The following is a 17,904-nucleotide window of genomic DNA, read 5'->3' as shown; positions in this document are numbered from 1 at the left end:
ATGAGATATTAGACTTTAAAATAGTTTTGTACTTTATATCTTTTTATGATTTACTAAATAGAATCTATTTGATGTGCTACTTACCAGTCAATGAAATGTCATTCCTAAGGAATGATTATGTAGTTTCCAGAAAATCATTGTATCCATAAATGGAGATTAAAAGCACTGAGTGAGAATGTAGATAAAAATATTTCAGCAAAAAAAGAACACTGGTCATGAATCTTGAAATGTTCTACAATTCTATGTAGTTTATTTTATGAATGATGAATTATAAATATTCATGATTCAAAAAGCCAATATATTGATATTATTGAACTAAAAGCTTCATTTATTCATTCATTTATTTAGCAAATAGTTATTAAAATCTCCTATGAACAAGAAATTCATTTAGCTATGGAGAGTAGAGTAGTGAACAAAGCAGATAAAGCTACCGCTCACATGGAGTTTGTGTGTTAACTTGAAGATGAATATAATAAATGCCATTTTGATTGTGTCCATGGAATTCTTGAAGCTGGGCTACAAGTACATGAAGATGACTGTCCCGTAGAAGATGGAGACTACAGTGAGATTGCAAGCACAGGCGGACAAAACCTTTTGATTCCTCTGAGTTGAGTGCATCTTCAAGATGGTGATAAATGTAAACAGGTAGAAATAAAGATAACTACAAGAGAAAACATTTAAAAAGGAAGTCAGGTCATATAGATAACCAACTCACTGATCAGAGCAAGCCAGAGCTGTGACTGCTGGAATATTACAGAAAAAGTGATGAACCACATTTGACATACAAGAAGAAAGATTGAAGGTATCTTCAACACTTACAGAGGCATTCAGAACATCACAGACATCCAGCCAATGGCCAGATGAGCACACACATCTGTTGTCATGGTGGTGGTGTAATGGAGAGGTTTGCGCACTGCTGAGTAGCAGTCATAGGCCACTGAGACTAAGAGGTAACTTTCCATAGATGCAAAGGCTGCAAAAAAGAACATCTGAGCAGCACATGCATTATAGGAGATGACCTGGTCTCCTCTAAGAAGTCCTGTCATGACCCTGGGTATATAACAAAAATCCATCAGAGACAGGTTACTGAAGAAAAAGTACATGGGCATCTAGAGACTGGAGTCCAACAGAATCAACACAATCACCCCCAGATTTCCAACTAGAGTGAAAAGGTAGAAGAAGGTGAATGTCATAAGGAGTGAGGCCTGCAGTCCTGGAGCATCTGAACATCCTAGAAGGATGAACACAGTCACTTCCATGCTGTTCACAGTGGTTGTCAGTGGGGAATCACAGGATGCCCTGTAGTGGTGAGAAGGAAAGGGAGTGTCAAATGGAAAAGAGAATAGAGTGAGGTTACGCTGTGTATATGCTCTGTGGATTATTTCAATTACAGCAATAATTTTTTCTTCAAATCTAAAGCACACACAAGACAAAACAACTAATCATTGCACTCATTTATTTTGCAAGGGAACCTAGTCCCAAAAGATTGTGTATTTTCTCCAAGCTTACCCAAATAATGACTGGCAGAGGCAAGTTGTGTACCCAAGCAGACCAATTCCAGAATCCCATGACAGTAACTGAAATTTGAATTGAATTGAATTAATTCTATTCACATGAAGCCACTGAATCCATTGGACCCATCTTAATGTTAGTTGTCAGGAGTACCAAAATGACAAAGATACTATTCCTGGATTTGGGACTTGAGATGGGGTGATGGAAGCATGGAGGTAGGGCGGATGCAGTAGGGGAGACGCAGCAGCAGGCATGGACAATCAGCAAGTACTCTTCAGAAGTACTCTTCAGTACTTCTAAAGAGAAGGTAATGCACTGGATGCAAGAGCTCAAGCTCTGGGAAGAGGGTCATGTGTGTCCAAATTGTATCCTAACACTTACTATCTAGGAGATCTTATCCTAACCTAAGTTCTCTGAGCCTCAGTTTTTTCATCTCTAAAAGTGGAGGTATGACGTGAAGGGGCAATTCTGAGAGTTTATAAAATAATGCATGAGAATCAATAATTATAAACCTGATGAGGGTTGGCTCTAATGTTATTAGTGGAATGAAATGATGGTCTCTGACTTGGTTGGGTAAAGGTGGAAACCCATACCCAGTCTCTAGATTATGGATTCAGAGCCTCACTCTCTGATCCTCTGATTCCTCTGTGTGTTTCACTCTGTCCTTCCTCTGACCAGATCATTGACCACACCAGCCATTCTTTCCATTTCTTCCTTGAGATCCACATTTTATCTTGGGTTGAAACAGTTTTCTTCTGTTTTGAACTCACTCTTACTCTCATTACGCTGACCCTCTAAGCTAGATGACAAAGATGCAGGGTTGAAATCTCAGGTCCCTGGGTTTGACTCTAGGTTTCAGATCTGCCTTTGAGGTGAGATCCATGCTGTGATTTTTTTCTCATTTGAACTGAATGAAGCCTATATCAAGCCTATGTCACAGCTTTACCTCATTGGTAACCACTTTTCTCTGCCATCTGAAGGGGCTTCACAACTTCCCTGTTCATATCCAGCTCCTAAAGACATTCGTGTGTGCTCCCCTTTGACAAACATAAGATTTTTTAAGCATGTACTATGTTCTATAACCTCTGATAAGAGCATTCAGTGTGCAGGTGTGTGTTCTTACTCTATCCTTATGACTTTATACAGTAAGTAGTATAATGTTTATGCCACAACTTTATATTTTTTTAAGCAGAAAAAAAGCTTAATTTTTAGATGGGATATTCCAGGTGCTTTTGTAAGAACTTAACTTGGTCCTTCTATACAGGACATACAATCAGAAGTGTTCTATAGTTTCATTCTTCTGCATGTGGATGTCCAATTTTCCCAGCACCATTTATTGAAGAGACTGTCTTTTCTCCAGTGGATAGTCTTTCCACCTTTGTCGAATATTAGTTGACCATAAAGTTGAGGGTCCACTTCTGGATTCTCTATTCTGTTCCATTGATCTATGTGTCTGTTTTTGTGCCAGTACCACACTGTCTTGATGACCACAGCTTTGTAGTACAACCTGAAATCTGGCATTGTGATTTTCCCCTGGCTATTCAGGGTCTTTTCTGATTCCACACAAATCTTAAGATGATTTGTTGCAACACTCTGAAGAAAGTCCATGGTATTTTGATAGGGATTGCATTAAATGTGTAAATTGCCCTGGGTAGCATTGACATTTTCACAATATTAATTCTTCCAATCAATGAGCATGGAATATTTTTCCATCTCTTTGTGTCTTCTTCAATTTCTTTCAGAAGTGTTCTGTAGTTTTTAGGGTATAGATCCTTTAGCTCTTTGGTTAGGTTTATTCTAGATATCTTATGCATTCTTTTACACCATACACAAAGGTAAACTCAAAATGGATGAAAGAGCTAAATGTGAGACAAGATTCCATCAAAATCCTAGAGGAGAACCCAGGAAACACCCTTTTTGAACTTGGCCACAGCAACTTCTTGCAAGATACATCCACGAAGGCAAGAGAAACAAAAGCAAAAATGAATTATTGGGACTTCATCAATATAAGAAGGTTTTGCACAGCAAAAGAAACAGTCAACGAGGGCAGCCCCGGTGGCGCAGCGGTTTGGCGCCGCCTGCCGCCCGGGGTGTGATCCTGGAGACCCCGGATCGAGTCCCACATCAGGCTCCCTGCATGGTGCCTGCTTCTCCCTCTGCCTGTGTCTCTGCCTCTCTCTCTCTAGCTGTGTCTCTATGAATAAATAAATAAAATCTTTAAAAAAAAATAAAAAAAAAGAAACTGTCAACAAAACTAAAAGACAAACTACAGAATGGGAGAAGATATTTGCAAATGATCTATCAGATAAAGCCCTAGTATCCAAGATCTATAAAGAACTTATTAAACTCAACAGCAAAGAAACAAACAATCCAATCATGAAATGGGCAAGAGACATGAACAGAAATCTCACAGAGGAAGACATAGACATGGCCAACAAGCACATGAGAAAATGCTCCACATCACTGACCATCAGGGAAATACAAATCAAAACCACAATGAGATACCACCTCACACCAGTGAGAATATTCCACAACTTTAAAAGGATAACTTAGAAATTGATAAGAAAAACTTTAAAAGTTACAGTATCCTACAACTTTATCCTATAGTATTACAAGATACAGAGTATTAATATCCACATTTTGTGGTTAAGGAATTGAGGATTTGAGAGGTTATGTGACTTCACAGAAATTCCCTCTACACCTAGCAAGAAATAAACTCAAGATTCATATCCAGATCATACAGATCATAAGCCTGTGCCTTTGTTTAGCTTTTTTATGTGAGCCAGGATTATGAGTAAGGTAAGAGAGGAAAAGAAGGTTGAAATAGAGTATGGAGCTTTGTAATCATGAGGATCCTCTTGGAGTCTAAAGAAATATCATTTCACCCTGCTCTACTTAACATCCCTTCCATAACAGATCTACAATTAGTAAATAGAATGAAATTACTACCTATTCAAGTGGAGCATAATCTATTTTCTGTTTCTTATTGTTGCTGTTCATCCTCTTTAGGAGAGCAAAATGTTTCCTAACTTATCACTAGACTCCTTATTTGTTCAATAATGATGTACATTTGGGCATTTAAGACCAGCTCTACCTCACCGTTTCAGAGAAATGGAGCCTCGGTGTCCAACGAAAGATGAATGGATAAAGAAGATGTGGTTTATGTATACAATGGAATATTACTCAGCTATTAGAAATGACAAATACCCACCATTTGCTTCAACGTGGATGGAACTGGAGGGTATTATGCTGAGTGAAGTAAGTCAGTCGGAGAAGGACAAACATTATATGTTCTCATTCATTTGGGGAATATAAATAATAGTGAAAGGGAATATAAGGGAAGGGAGAAGAAATGTGTGGGAAATATCAGAAAGGGAGACAGAACGTAAAGACTGCTAACTCTGGGAAACGAACTAGGGGTGGTAGAAGGGGAGGAGGGCGGGGGGTGGGAGTGAATGGGTGACGGGCACTGGGTGTTATTCTGTATTTTAGTAAATTGAACACCAATAAAAAAAATCTTCAAAAAAAATAGTTCTTTTCTTCCACTGAAAAAAAAAAAAGAAATACTCATAACATCCATTACTTTGCTAAAATAATTCACAGTAGACACAGCTTCCCTACTGTTTTTGCAGTGAATTACACTTCTCACTGAAAAATGCCTAGGATATGTAGAATCCTACCTGGTTCCTTGATGAAAAGGGAAAAGCAACCATGAGTTGTGTCTCTGATATCAGAACTTCAACCATGGTAGAATGTATATATCCTGTGTTCTCTCTCTCTGGTACTGGGAAAAAGGCTTCAAGGTCTCTGAAGCACAGAGGAATGGAGGAAAAATCACTGATATGGAGCTAGGAAGATGGTCCAAGTCCTGCATCCCTCATATATCCTTTATGATCCCCTGGAAGAGTCATTTACCCCGTCAAGCTCAGTCTCCTGATATGTGAGGTAGAACTAATAAAATTGCATCTCCCACATGCCTTACAGAATTCTGTCTATGAATAGCAAATGACGGAAGGTCTATAAAACAACTTGGTAAGAGGATTATCATTTTAACCTGCATAAGTATAATTATTATCTTGGAGTGGGTTTTCTTGGCTCTGGCTGCAGCCTGGAAGCAAATCCTGTTTGGAGGAAGACAGCATGAATGCCAGGAACAAGTAACTTTCAGATGAATAAACAAATGAACAAAAGGGTTCTGCACATAGACGGGTCCTCTAAAATGATGTCAAATGGAGTGATTTGGGGATTCCCAAGGCTAATGAATAGGAACCAGGAGAAAGTTAAGGACAAAAAAAGAAAAGAAAAGAAATGTGTAGGGACCCAGAGTTCTCAGGGGAACAGGTCTCCTATGAGAACATCCACAGCCCCTCGTCTCACTTATTTAGGGAAGAAGCAATTAAACTGTCAGTGGGGAACTGAAGTGTCTGTTGAGTAAAAGCACTGATCCATTTGCATTACTGTCTTTTCCCCCCCTTTTTCTAATTAAAGTATAATTTACATACAGTTATATCCACACTTTTCAATGCATTGTTCTAAGAATTTGTACAAATGTAATTGGCTGTATAACCACCATCACATCATGATATAGAACAGTTTATTAACCTCCCAAAATTTCCTACAACTCTGTAATTGACCCCTCCTTCCACCTCTTAGCAACTGCTAATTTGTTTTCAGTCCCTATGGTTTTGGCTTTGTAAAAATATCATAAAAAAAGAATAATACAGTAGATTATCTCTTGAGTCATGCTTCTCTCCCTTAGCCTAATGTGTTTAAAATTTATGGAGTTGTATAGTTGTTCTGTAATTGGTTCCATTTTATTACTGAGTTGCAGTCTATGTATTCAGATTATTTATCCATTCTTCAGTTGAGGGAAGTGGGGATCCTCTTGGAGTCTAAAGAAATAGCTAAAGAAATATTTCCAATTTTTATTTAATACAAATAAAGATCCTACGAACATTTACATGCAGGTTTTATGTGAACATGTGCTCTTATTTCACTTGGGTAGATTTTTAGGAGTAAGATTTCTAGGTCATGTGATTTTGCCAACCTATTTTCTAAAATAGGAACCTATTTTGTATTCCTACCAGCAGTGTGTGAGAGTTCCAATTGCTTCACATTCTTGATGGTAGTTTATATTTACAGGTGAGCTTTTTTTCTATTAGTTATTCTAGTAGGTTTATAGTGTATCTCTGTGTTGTTTTAATTTGCATTTCTCTAATGACTAATGATTTTGAGCATCTTTTTACATGTTTATTTGCTTTCCCAATTATCTTCTTTTGTGAAATATCTGTTGAAATCTTTTGCCTATTTTTGGTACATGCACTCGGATGTTTATAGTAGCATAATCTACAACAGCCAAATTGTGGAAAGAGCCCAAGTGTCCATCAACTGAAGAAATAAAAGACATGTGGCATAAATAAATATATACAATGAAATATTACTCAGCCATCAAAAAATGAAATCGTACTGTTTGCAATGATGTCGATGGAGCTAGAGAGTATTATGCTAAGCAAAATAAGAGAAAGGCAAATACCATATGATTTCACTCATATATAGAATTTAAGAAACAAAACAAGCAAAGGGTTAAAAAAGAGAGAGAGGCAAACCAAGAAACAGACTGTTGATTATAGAGAACAAATGATGGTTACCAGAGGGGAGGTGTGTGGGAGATGAGTGAAATAGGTGATGGGGACTAAGGGACTAAGGGACTCACTCCCTTGTTGCGATGAGCATCGTTAATTTATGGAACTGTTACACACCTGAAACTAATATTACACTGTATGTTAACTAACTGGAATTTATTTTTTAATTTATTTTTTCTTGGTGTTCAATTTACCAACATACAGAATAACCCCCAGTGCCCGTCACCCATTCACTCCCACCCCCCGCCCTCCTCCCCTTCCTCCACCCCTAGTTTGTTTCCCAGAGTTAGGAGTCTTTATGTTCTGTCTCCCTTTCTGATATTTCCCACACATTTCTTCTCCCTTCCCTTATATTCCCTTTCACTATTATTTATATTCCCCACATGAATGAGAACATATAATGTTTGTCCTTCTCCGATTGACTTACTTCACTCAGCATAATACCCTCCAGTTCCATCCATGTTGAAGCAAATGGTGGGTATTTGTCGTTTCTAATGGCTGAGTAATTGTATACATAAACCACGTCTTCTTTATCCATTCATCTTTCAATGGACACTGAGGCTCCTTCCACAGTTTGGCTATTGTGGACATTGCTGCTAGAAACATCGGGGTGCAGGTGTCCCAGCGTTTCATTGCATTTGAATCTTTGTGATAAATCCCCAACAGTTCAATTGCTGGGTCGTAGGGCAGGTCTATTTTTAACTCTTTGAGGAACCTCCACACAGTTTTCCAGAGTGGCTGCACCAGTTCACATTCCCACCAACAGTGTAAGAGGGTTCCCTTTTCTCCCCATCCTCTCCAACATTTGTGGTTTCCTGCCTTGTTAATTTTGCCCATTCTCACTGGTGTGAGGTGGTATCTCATAACTGGAATTTAAATAAAAACTTTTAAAAAAGTAAAAAATCCTTTGTCCATTTTTATTGTATTTCATTGTATTTGTTTTCTTATATTTGGGATTTGAGAATATCTTATGCTTCCAAAATATAAGCCCTTTATTGATAAGGACTGATATAATTTGCAAATCCTTTCTCCTAGTCTATGACTCGTCTTTTTTTCTGAAACAAAAAATTTGAGTGAATACTTGTTTCAATAATATTTAATGTAATATATCTATCCTTTGTCCAATACCACAGTATTTGATTATTGTAGCTGTATAGAAAATCTGGAAAGGAGGTAGGGTGAGTGCTCCAACTTTGTTGTTCTTCGAAATTGTTTTAATTATTCTAGTTTTTTTTTCACTTTCCATATAAATTTTACAATGAGTTTGCAAATTTTTACAAAAATTCTTTCTGGAACTTTGATTGAAATTTTGTTAATTAGTTTGTGGAAGACAGACATCTTTAAATTATCTTGCCCTCCAATCCATGAACTTAGTAAATTTCTCTATTTATCTAGATTTGCTTTGATGTATTCAATCCATGCTTTATATTTTTCAACATGTCTTGCACATATCTTGCAAAATTTATACCTAAGTACTTCATGTTGCTGCTACTGCAAGTGGTACTGTTTTTAAATTCCAATTTCTAAGTTTTTATTAAAATTGTATAAAATTATGACATATTCTTGCATAGTGACTTTGTTTCTTCAGAACTTGATAAACGTATTAGTTCTGTAGCTTTTCTAAGCGATTTTCTAAGTAGAAAGCCATATTTTCTCTGAATTGAGAGAATTTTATTTATTTCTTTCCAACTGGTATGTGTTTCATTTCTTTTTCTTGCCTTAGGGTATTGACTAGGATATATATCATGATGTTGGATAAAAGTTTTAAGAGGGCACATCGTTGCCTTATTTCTAATCTTAGGAGAAAAGCATTCAGTCTTCTACCATAAAGTGAGAAACTGGCTGTAGGTTTTTCATGGATGTCTTTTATTATGTTTAGGAAGTTCTCCACCATTAATAGTTTGCTGAATTTTTATCATAAATGCATGATGAATTTTGTCAAAGGCTTTTTTGCATCTATTGAGATGATTATATGATTTGTATTCCTGAGTCTATTAATATAGTGAATAACATTGTTTTTGGAGGTTGAACTAACTTTGCATCTCTACTTAGTTATGAATTATTAGACATTTTATGTATTGTTGGATTTGATCATACACCATGATATAAGGATAGTTCTACATATGCAAATCAACCAATGTGATATACCACAGCAACAGAATGAAGGATAAAAACTATATGATCATCCCAATAGATGTACAAAAAGTATTTGATAAAATTCAGCATTCTTTCATGACAAAAGCTCTCAACAAATTAGGTATGAAAGGAATGTACCTCAAAATAATAAATGACAAGCCCACAACAAACATCATCTTCAACAGTGAAAAATAAAAACCTTTTCTCCAAGACAAGATGCCCCCACCAGCTTTTGTCACTGAAGAAACCAATAGCCAGGATAGCTCCTGTGGACCTTTTACAGATCTTACCAGTTCTATCATACAGGTATTCATGTTCGTATATGCCAGGTGCCTAAGTCCCTCCCTACTCCCTCCATCCCTACCCCCCACCAGAGTCTGAAACCTATATCAACAGCCAGTCCAGGCCTCTGTAGCTGCAAGAGTGCAAGACACCAGCCTAGACCACTGTGGCCAATCGCCACTGCCATGCACCTGTCTCAGAAAGGATCCCCTTGAGGCTGCCTGGGTGGCTCAGTTTGTTGAGCATCTGACTTCTGGTTTTGGCCCAGGTTTTGATCTCATGGGTCATGGGATTGAGCCCTGAATTGGGCTCTGCATTCAATGTGGAGTCTGCTAGAGATTTTCTCTCCATCTCCTTCTGCCCCTCCCTCTCATGCTTGCTCTCTCTCTCTCTCTCAAATAAATAAATAAATCTTTTTTAAAAAAGAAAGGGATCTCCATGTTCTTGGCCCTCTCCTAGTAGTAGACTGTGCTTACCTCAACTTAATGTTTGCTAGCATTGTTGTGGATAGTAGGGCCCTTCTTTACTGTGCTTGTACAGCCTTTATTTTACACAGAAACTTTGTCCCTATGAGTAAGGACAGGTGGGGTAGTAGTGAGAGACAGGTAGGGGGCTATGGGATCAGGCTCACAGAAACCTCCAAAATGCTGAAGTGTAAGGAAACCAGAGATAAGGGAACAAACCAGACCACCCTGCCCTAGGTGTGGGTGGGGAGGGTGTCTTTTTATGACAGATACCTGTAACCAACAAAGAATAACCAGACCCTAAAAAGAAGTAAGCCATTAAAGAAATTATTAGTACTTACTCAAACTAACCATCACAATAATGTTAAGGCCACAAGCTCTCTGGTAAGTTCTAAATAAAAGACTGTCAGGGGAGGCCCACGTTGGAAACACTGTCAGGACCCCCTCTTACTCCTGAGAGCTTTTCCGGTACCCTTGCTTAATAAACTTCTATCACTTTACTCACTCTCCTTTGTCCACGAGATTCATTCTTCAACTCCATGAGACAAGAACCTTGCTATCTTGCTTCACCTAGCTTCCAGAGATGGTGTCCTTTTTAGTGATCCTGACCTATTCTAGATATGGTACACTTCTTGTGGTCTTGTCCCAGGACATTGTACTGATCAACTCCCATGGATAAAGGACTTTATTCTCTTTTCCTGTATCAGTTCCAGCAAATTTTATCAGAACGTGAGGGCATCAGTGACTTAAGCTTTTATTCTATAGAAAAGTAAGGGAGAGGAATCTGAGTAGGGTTTTTTTCTGCAACAGTTGCTAGTCCTTTCTCCTAGGCCAGCCCCAGGAGAGCAGCATTCTCAGAAACCTCACCCTGCCCTCAATCTTTCTTGTAAACATTGAAACAAGCCTGCAGAACAGAGCATGTACATGAGTACAAACTCCCCTTGTGTCTAATTAAATGTGTGCAAATAAATCATTTGCAAGTATTTATATCCTCACATTAGTTCATACTAATAACTAAATCTTTAGTTATTAATTTTAAAATTTTGATGAATCCTTATATCAGTAATTATAGAACCTAGAAGCATCTATCGCAGGTAGGCTAGTGTTCTCATCCCATCTCTTTGGGAATATGCCTATCCTTGATTGTATTTTGAGTTAGTTGCCCTGTGACCTCAGGTCTCTAATGAATTTAATAAAAGTCATAAAATTATACAAAGTCTGGCAGGTTTTTTTTGTAAGGATGATAGTATGCTAACTCCAGATTATACATTTTATGTCAATGCATTTCTTCTTGATAATGCAGGACATCTTTAAGAATGATCATAACTTGGCATTACCTTCCTTAGGAATTCTACATGGTCTCCAGAACAGAAAGAACAATAAATCCTTCAAGAAGCCTCAGGCACTTGACAGGATGAGCACTGGGTGTTATACTATATGTTGGCAAATCGAACTCCAATAAAAAAATATTTAAAAAAGTAAAAATAAAATAAAAAAGAAGCTCCAAGCAACATTGTTTCCAACAATTAATCTCAATTATAATAACATTGAAAATTCATATTCATTCATTTATGAATGAATATATTAAGTCAACAAATTATTTATTGAATCCCAACTCAGTAAGACACAACTCAGCTGCTGTGTTAGATTCTGTGTACACAGAAGAGATACGGTTCCTGAATGAGTAGATTTTGATCTGATGAGGAAAGAGACATTAAACTCATAGATAAATATATAATTACAAATTTTAATACGTATTCTAAAAATATAGAACAATGTACTCCGAGAGGGTATAAGAAAGGAAGCTGATATTAAATAGGGCTGGACAAAAACTTCCAGAATGGTAGAGTAAGGGCCTCTGAAAATATGCCCCTCCATTAAAGCAAAAATAACACAAGCAAGAAGTTTTCCAAAACTTTTAAAGCTCTAGAAATTAAACAAGGTTTGCAACAATCCAAACAGTGTTTATTCAAGAAAAATGGCAGAATCTGGGTAATAATAATGAGCTTCCTGGTATCTTCACTGCTCTACTTTCCAATTCTGTGGTAGCTTTGAAAACCAGCAGTTTCAGAACCACAGGAGCTGAGAAAAACAGCCTGACAGCCACTGAAGTGAGTAGAATGTGTTTGGAGTCCTTTAACTGATCCCAAACCCCCAAGTAATGTCATTACTTCACTTCACCCTTCTGGCAACTTTCTAGAAAAGCTCCATTCATACGTGTTTTTTTTTTTAAGTTTTATTTAAATTCAAGTTAGTTAACATATAATGTATTATTAGTTCCAGAGGTAGAATTTATTGATTCATCACTTACATACAACATCCAGTACTCCTTACAGCAAATGCCTCCTTAATGCCCATAACCCAATCATCCCACAACCTCCCCACTCATTGCCCCCTCCAGGAACCCTGTTTGTTCCCTATAGTTAAGAGTCTCTTATGGCTTGCATTTTTACTGAAAACAAGAACAGACAAAAAAAAACCCAATAATAAATCTATACTAAAGGAAATTTGGAAGTGTTTTCATGTTTAATTTTTAAAATATAAAATATATTGCTTTTTCATATGCAGAAAGATACATAAAAATAATTTTTAAAAACCAAACATATATATGTACATATATGTACATATATCTATTTCCATTAAGTCAACTATTGATGTGAAGAATGTGTTTTCAGACAACAAAATAATTGTTCTAAATTCTACTATAACAACAGACCTTTCATATATGTCTTAACTAATTTATCCTTCTGTGGGTGTATAGATTTCAGAAGTTTTTCATTAATTATATATGCATGTGCCTGTGCTTCTACATACATGTGAGTATGTGAGAATACATGTTCTTATGGGAGCGTGAATGAACATGGGTTTTTAAAAGATTTTATTTATTTATTCATGAGAGACACAGAGAGAGGCAGAGACATAGACAGAGGGAGAAGTGGGCTCCATGCAGGGAACCTGAATGTGGGACTTGATCCTGGGACTCTGGGATCACACCCTGAACCAAAGGCAGACATTCAACCGCTAAGCCACCCTGGCATCCCAAGAACATGTTTATTAAGAAGAATTCTTTTTAACTAGTAGTAATCCTTATTTTAAAGATTTTATTTATTTATTTGAGAGTGTGAGCACATGAACAGAGAGAGGGGGAGAGGGAGAGTGAGAAGCAGACCCCCTAATGAGCAGGGAGCCCAATGTGGGGCTCAATCCCAGAACCCCAAGATCATGAACTGAGCCAAAGGCAGATGCTTAACTGACTGAGCCTCCCAGGTGCTCCTTAAAAAGATTTTTTTTTAATAATAAATTTATTTTTTATTGGTGTTCAATTTGCCAACATACAGAATAACACCCAGTGCTCATCCCATCAAGTGCCCCCCTCAGTGCCTGTCACCCATTCACCCCCATCCCCCACCCTCCTCCCCTTCCACCACCCCTAGTTCATTTCCCAGAGTTAGGAGTCTTCCATGTTCTGTCTCCCTTTCTGATATTTCCTACCCATTTCTTCTCCCTTCCCCCTCTATTCCCTTTCGCTATTATTTATATTCCCCAAATGAATGAGACCATATAATGTTTGTCCTTCTCTTATTGACTTATTTCACTCAGCATAATACCCTCCAGTTCCATCCACGTCAAAGCAAATGGTGGGTATTTGTCATTTTTAAGACAAGAATGTAATTATGGGTGATTCTTCTTAACCTATTATTCTTAGATATCATATTTTTAAGACTTTGTAAATTTAATCAATAGCTGGGAAATTACTATTAGAAATCAGAAATTTGTGAGCTGGACAGGAAATATTTTCTCTAGATAGATCTGAGGTGGATGAAAGTGCCTTAATTGTAGATTCTTTGTAATTAAAATATGAATCCTATAAAAGACTTTGCCTTCTCTACAGTCTTTTTAAAGGCACTGGTGACCTCTTTGTTCCTCATGCTGTAGACCACTGGGTTTAGCATGGGAATGACCATTGTATAGAACATGGATGCCATTTTGTCTGTGTCCATGGAATGGCTGGAGCTTGGCTGTAAGTACATGAAGGTGCCTGTCCCATAGAAGATGGACACAGCAGTGAGGTGAGAGGCACAGGTGGAAAAGGCCTTCTGGCGTCCTTCAGATGCATGCATCCTCAGAATAGTGATAAATATAAACAGGTAGGATATCAGGATGACTAAGACAGAAAAGAAGTCATTGAGGCCCACCACCAAAAAAATAACCATCTCACTAATGTAGTTGTCTGAGCATGAGAGAGCCAGGAGAGGAGGAGCATCGCAGAAGAAGTGATCAACAACATTGGCTCTACAAAAGGAAAGGCTGAAAATATTCCCAGTGTGAATGGAAGCATTCAGGAAACCACAGATGTAACAGCCTATGACCAGACGAGCACACTCACCTGTTGTCATGATGGTGGTATAATGCAGGGGTTTGCACACAGCTGCGTAGCGGTCATAGGCCATTGAGGCCAAGAGGAAACTTTCTGCAGTGATAAAGGCTACAAAGAAAAAGAACTGGGTGACACATGCATTGTAGGACATGACCTTGTCTCCTGTAAGTAATCCAGCCATGACCTTGGGAGTGACAGCTGTAGAGTAACCAAAGTCCACCAGAGACAGGTTACTGAGGAAAAAGTACATAGGATTGTGGAGACGGGAGTCCATGACAATCAGTACCATCATGCCCAGGTTCCCAGCCAGAGTGATGAGGTAAATGAGGGAGAAGACTAAGAAGAGAGGAATCTGCAGTTTGGGTTCATTGGTTAAGCCCACAAGAATGAACTCAGTCACCTCTGTACCGTTCTCCATGGGGGGTCTGCTGGGAATCACGTGGCTGCCCAGTAGCAATGAGAAAATCGAATCAGAATTGTAAATGAAGGGGACTCTGCTGAAATCAGTCAGTATGTCCACTCTGCGCCTTATTTTGGTATTGCAAGAACTTGTTTTCAAGACGCTCTAGAACTAAAGCATGGTTTTGACAATGAAATGCAATCTTAAGTTATTATAGAATATGCCAGAAAAAAGGTTTCGGAGAAAATGCATGCCAGTGTCTTAACTTCATAGAAGACCAAATTAAGTTAAAAGGAGAAAAGAAAGGACTTACACAGTGTCACCAGAGTCGTTGCTACTTGGAACAGCTCAGACTCCCAAATCAAAACTTACAAAACAACCACAAATTACTCTTTGTTATTAAACTAGAATAACCGTAAGATTAATGTGAAATTGAGTTAATTTTGCTTCAACTGACCTTTTTTTGTCTTGTACATTGTGTCAAGAACAGTGTTATTTCTAAAAAAAAAAAAAAAAAAAAAAAAGAACAGTGTTATTTCTTAGTAAAAGATAGTCAAATAAAACATATCGTTGGCCTAAAATGATACCTTTGAGTAAACAGATGAAGGAAGCAAGGGAGCAAGCCTATATTTGAGGAAAGAGCATTTCAGGCAGAAGCAACAAAAAATACATGGTACTAGAGTTTGAACATGCCAAGATTGTTCTAGAGACAGCAAGAAAACCAATGATGCTACAGTGGGAAGGAAAGTTTAGGTGAGAGAGAGTTGGGGGAGGCATAATGATCACATATACTACACTAAGTTAAGAAGCTTTCATTTTGAGTGAGATTGGAAAACATTACAGGATTTAGACCAAGAGGGAACATAATCTTACTTATTTTTTAAAAAGATAACTCTGGTAGATTTGTTGGTAATTGAATTTAGCAGGATAAGGATGAAAGATGCTGGAAAAAATTAGGAGGCCATAGTAATATTCTAGGTAAAGGATGGTGATTACCTGGACCCAGATGGTAGTGAGAGAGATAATGAGAAATCCATCCACTTTAAGATATATTTCCAAATTAGAGCTGACCATATTTCCTGATATATTGAAAAAAGGACATGAGAGAAAGAGAGGGGTCCATGTTGACTCCAACTTTTATATTTGGAGTCATACACAAAATATTGTAAAAGAAGCAGATGTTTGGGAAAAGGGGGAAAGAGATCACTTCATTGAGTCTGAGATACCTTTTGGCCATCCAAGTAGAGTGTTGCATAAACAACTGGGTATGCAATGGAAAGTTTGGAGTAGAGGTCTGGCTGCCTCAGATTATATCAATATGAACCATGCTGGCAACTTTTAATGGTTCAACACGTGTATATTGGATGCACACGATCAAAGAAAAGAGTTCAGACAGACAAAAATCAGAGTATTCTAATGTTTACAAAGTCGAAAAGATGATGAGATTCAGTGGTAAGGGGGATATGGGAGAGAACACTGGATTTGCCCCAGGACACTGGATTTGGTCAGACCAAGCAGGCAAGAGACTTTCAGAGGAGAGTTTAAGTATGAATCAGATCATATTGACAAATGACTATAAATGCCAGAGGGCACAGTGGAATGATTTCAGGAGTTGAGCAAGAACGGGAGCCAAGGTTAGTGAAGGGGCTATTCAGAGATGTACAGACATTCTTTTGTAGGAGTTGAGGGCTTAGATGACAATCCTCAGCTTTGTGATGGATGACACTAAATAATAGTAATGAGATTAGTCCTATGGGTCTTGAAGTAAGGGAGGGATTGGGAAGGCAATTTAGGCAGGCCAGAGTCATGACAGGCAGAGTTCACTGCTGCTACTACTAGAGGTAGGAGGGCTGCTTATACAGAACAGGGTGATGAGGAAACCCTCTTGGTTCCTTAAAAAAACTGCTCACTTGAATTGATAGCATAAATACAAACTTCCCGAATTGTGGGAAAACAACAGGGTTCTAGGAATCACTGCAAAACTTCTTACCAACTTTCTTGTCCACATCAGAAATCTTAGGTTTTAATCCAACATCTTCCTGGAGGAAAAAGAAAGTTAAAACTCGTTTTAGTCTACTGGAAAGAAATTAGGAATTACAATGGTTCTATGAGGCATGTGTTGACCTGTTACCATTCTTTGCTCCACAGATGGAAACTTCTGATGGAATGGACTGCCAGATAGTTGGTGCTCCATACAAATTAAAAACTACAATCTTCTTGACAAAATGTTCTCTGCCCTTGATATAAAATCTCATGTATTCTTCAAAGAATCACACACGTTCCAAAGCTTCCCTGAAGTCTTCCCCAGAACCTTCCTCTTCAGACACAACTATGTCATTATAATCAGTCAAATCCATCACTTTGTTACTCAAAATTACTTAATCATAATTTATCATTTTGTATAAGTGGAAGTCATGATTTATAATGACTTAAGCTGTTAGAGAGATGATTTATTGAGCATTTGTTATGTTCCCATCACTAAGTTAGAGCTGTGCTACTTAACCTCACTTAATCCTCATACATCATGTGAGATATTATCCCCACTTACAGGTATGGAAGCTGAAGATTTCTGACATTTAGTTACTTGCTTGTGGCTGAAGAAAGTAGCAGAGCTGGTATTTGAAGCTCAGTTATTCTGAATCGAATTTAGTTCCTTATCATGATGAAATATTCTTTTAATTTTTTTATCATTTAACCTAACTGGGCAAACAAAGTAATGGATTTGGTTGACTGGATGATGACTGATTAAGGATTAAATCTATTGTCTTAAATCAATGGGGAGAATTCAAAAGCACAAACTTGGGAATCAAATATATTTAACAGTTTGTGTATTGTGTGCAAATAACCTACCTTTCTGGATCGTAGCTGAATAACAAGAAATGGATCTACAAATGTTTCCAACCTACTTCAACTCCTCAAAAACCCCTCACAGAGTTAAAAAGAAACATGACTCATTATTAACACCAACCAATGAGCCATATAAAGTGCTGGATGTTGTTCACGCTTTCATTCCCTGTATAAGCACAAATAAGTCTATGTGGTACACCAGGGTGTGTGCTAATTTTCAGGCTTACAATGATGAACAAGAAT

The 17,904-nt window shown here is 37.7% G+C and overlaps 1 protein-coding gene and 1 pseudogene across 1 annotated transcript; both read right to left on the bottom strand.

Moving 5' to 3' along the window:
• On the bottom strand, positions 388–1,259 carry OR5B134P (olfactory receptor family 5 subfamily B member 134, pseudogene; annotated as a pseudogene).
• OR5B12 (olfactory receptor family 5 subfamily B member 12) lies at positions 13,888–14,832 on the bottom strand. Its single transcript, NM_001388583.1, is given in 1 exon segment — positions 13,888–14,832. A coding segment is annotated over 1 exon segment (945 nt).
• Between the last annotated feature and the right edge of the window lie 3,072 nt (positions 14,833–17,904).

This window comes from Canis lupus, chromosome 18 (genome assembly GCF_011100685.1).
Source record: "Canis lupus familiaris isolate Mischka breed German Shepherd chromosome 18, alternate assembly UU_Cfam_GSD_1.0, whole genome shotgun sequence".
NCBI classification, from domain to species: domain Eukaryota; kingdom Metazoa; phylum Chordata; class Mammalia; order Carnivora; family Canidae; genus Canis; species Canis lupus.
Note: the sequence above shows the minus strand (reverse complement) of the source record. Positions and strands in the feature narration are given on the sequence as shown.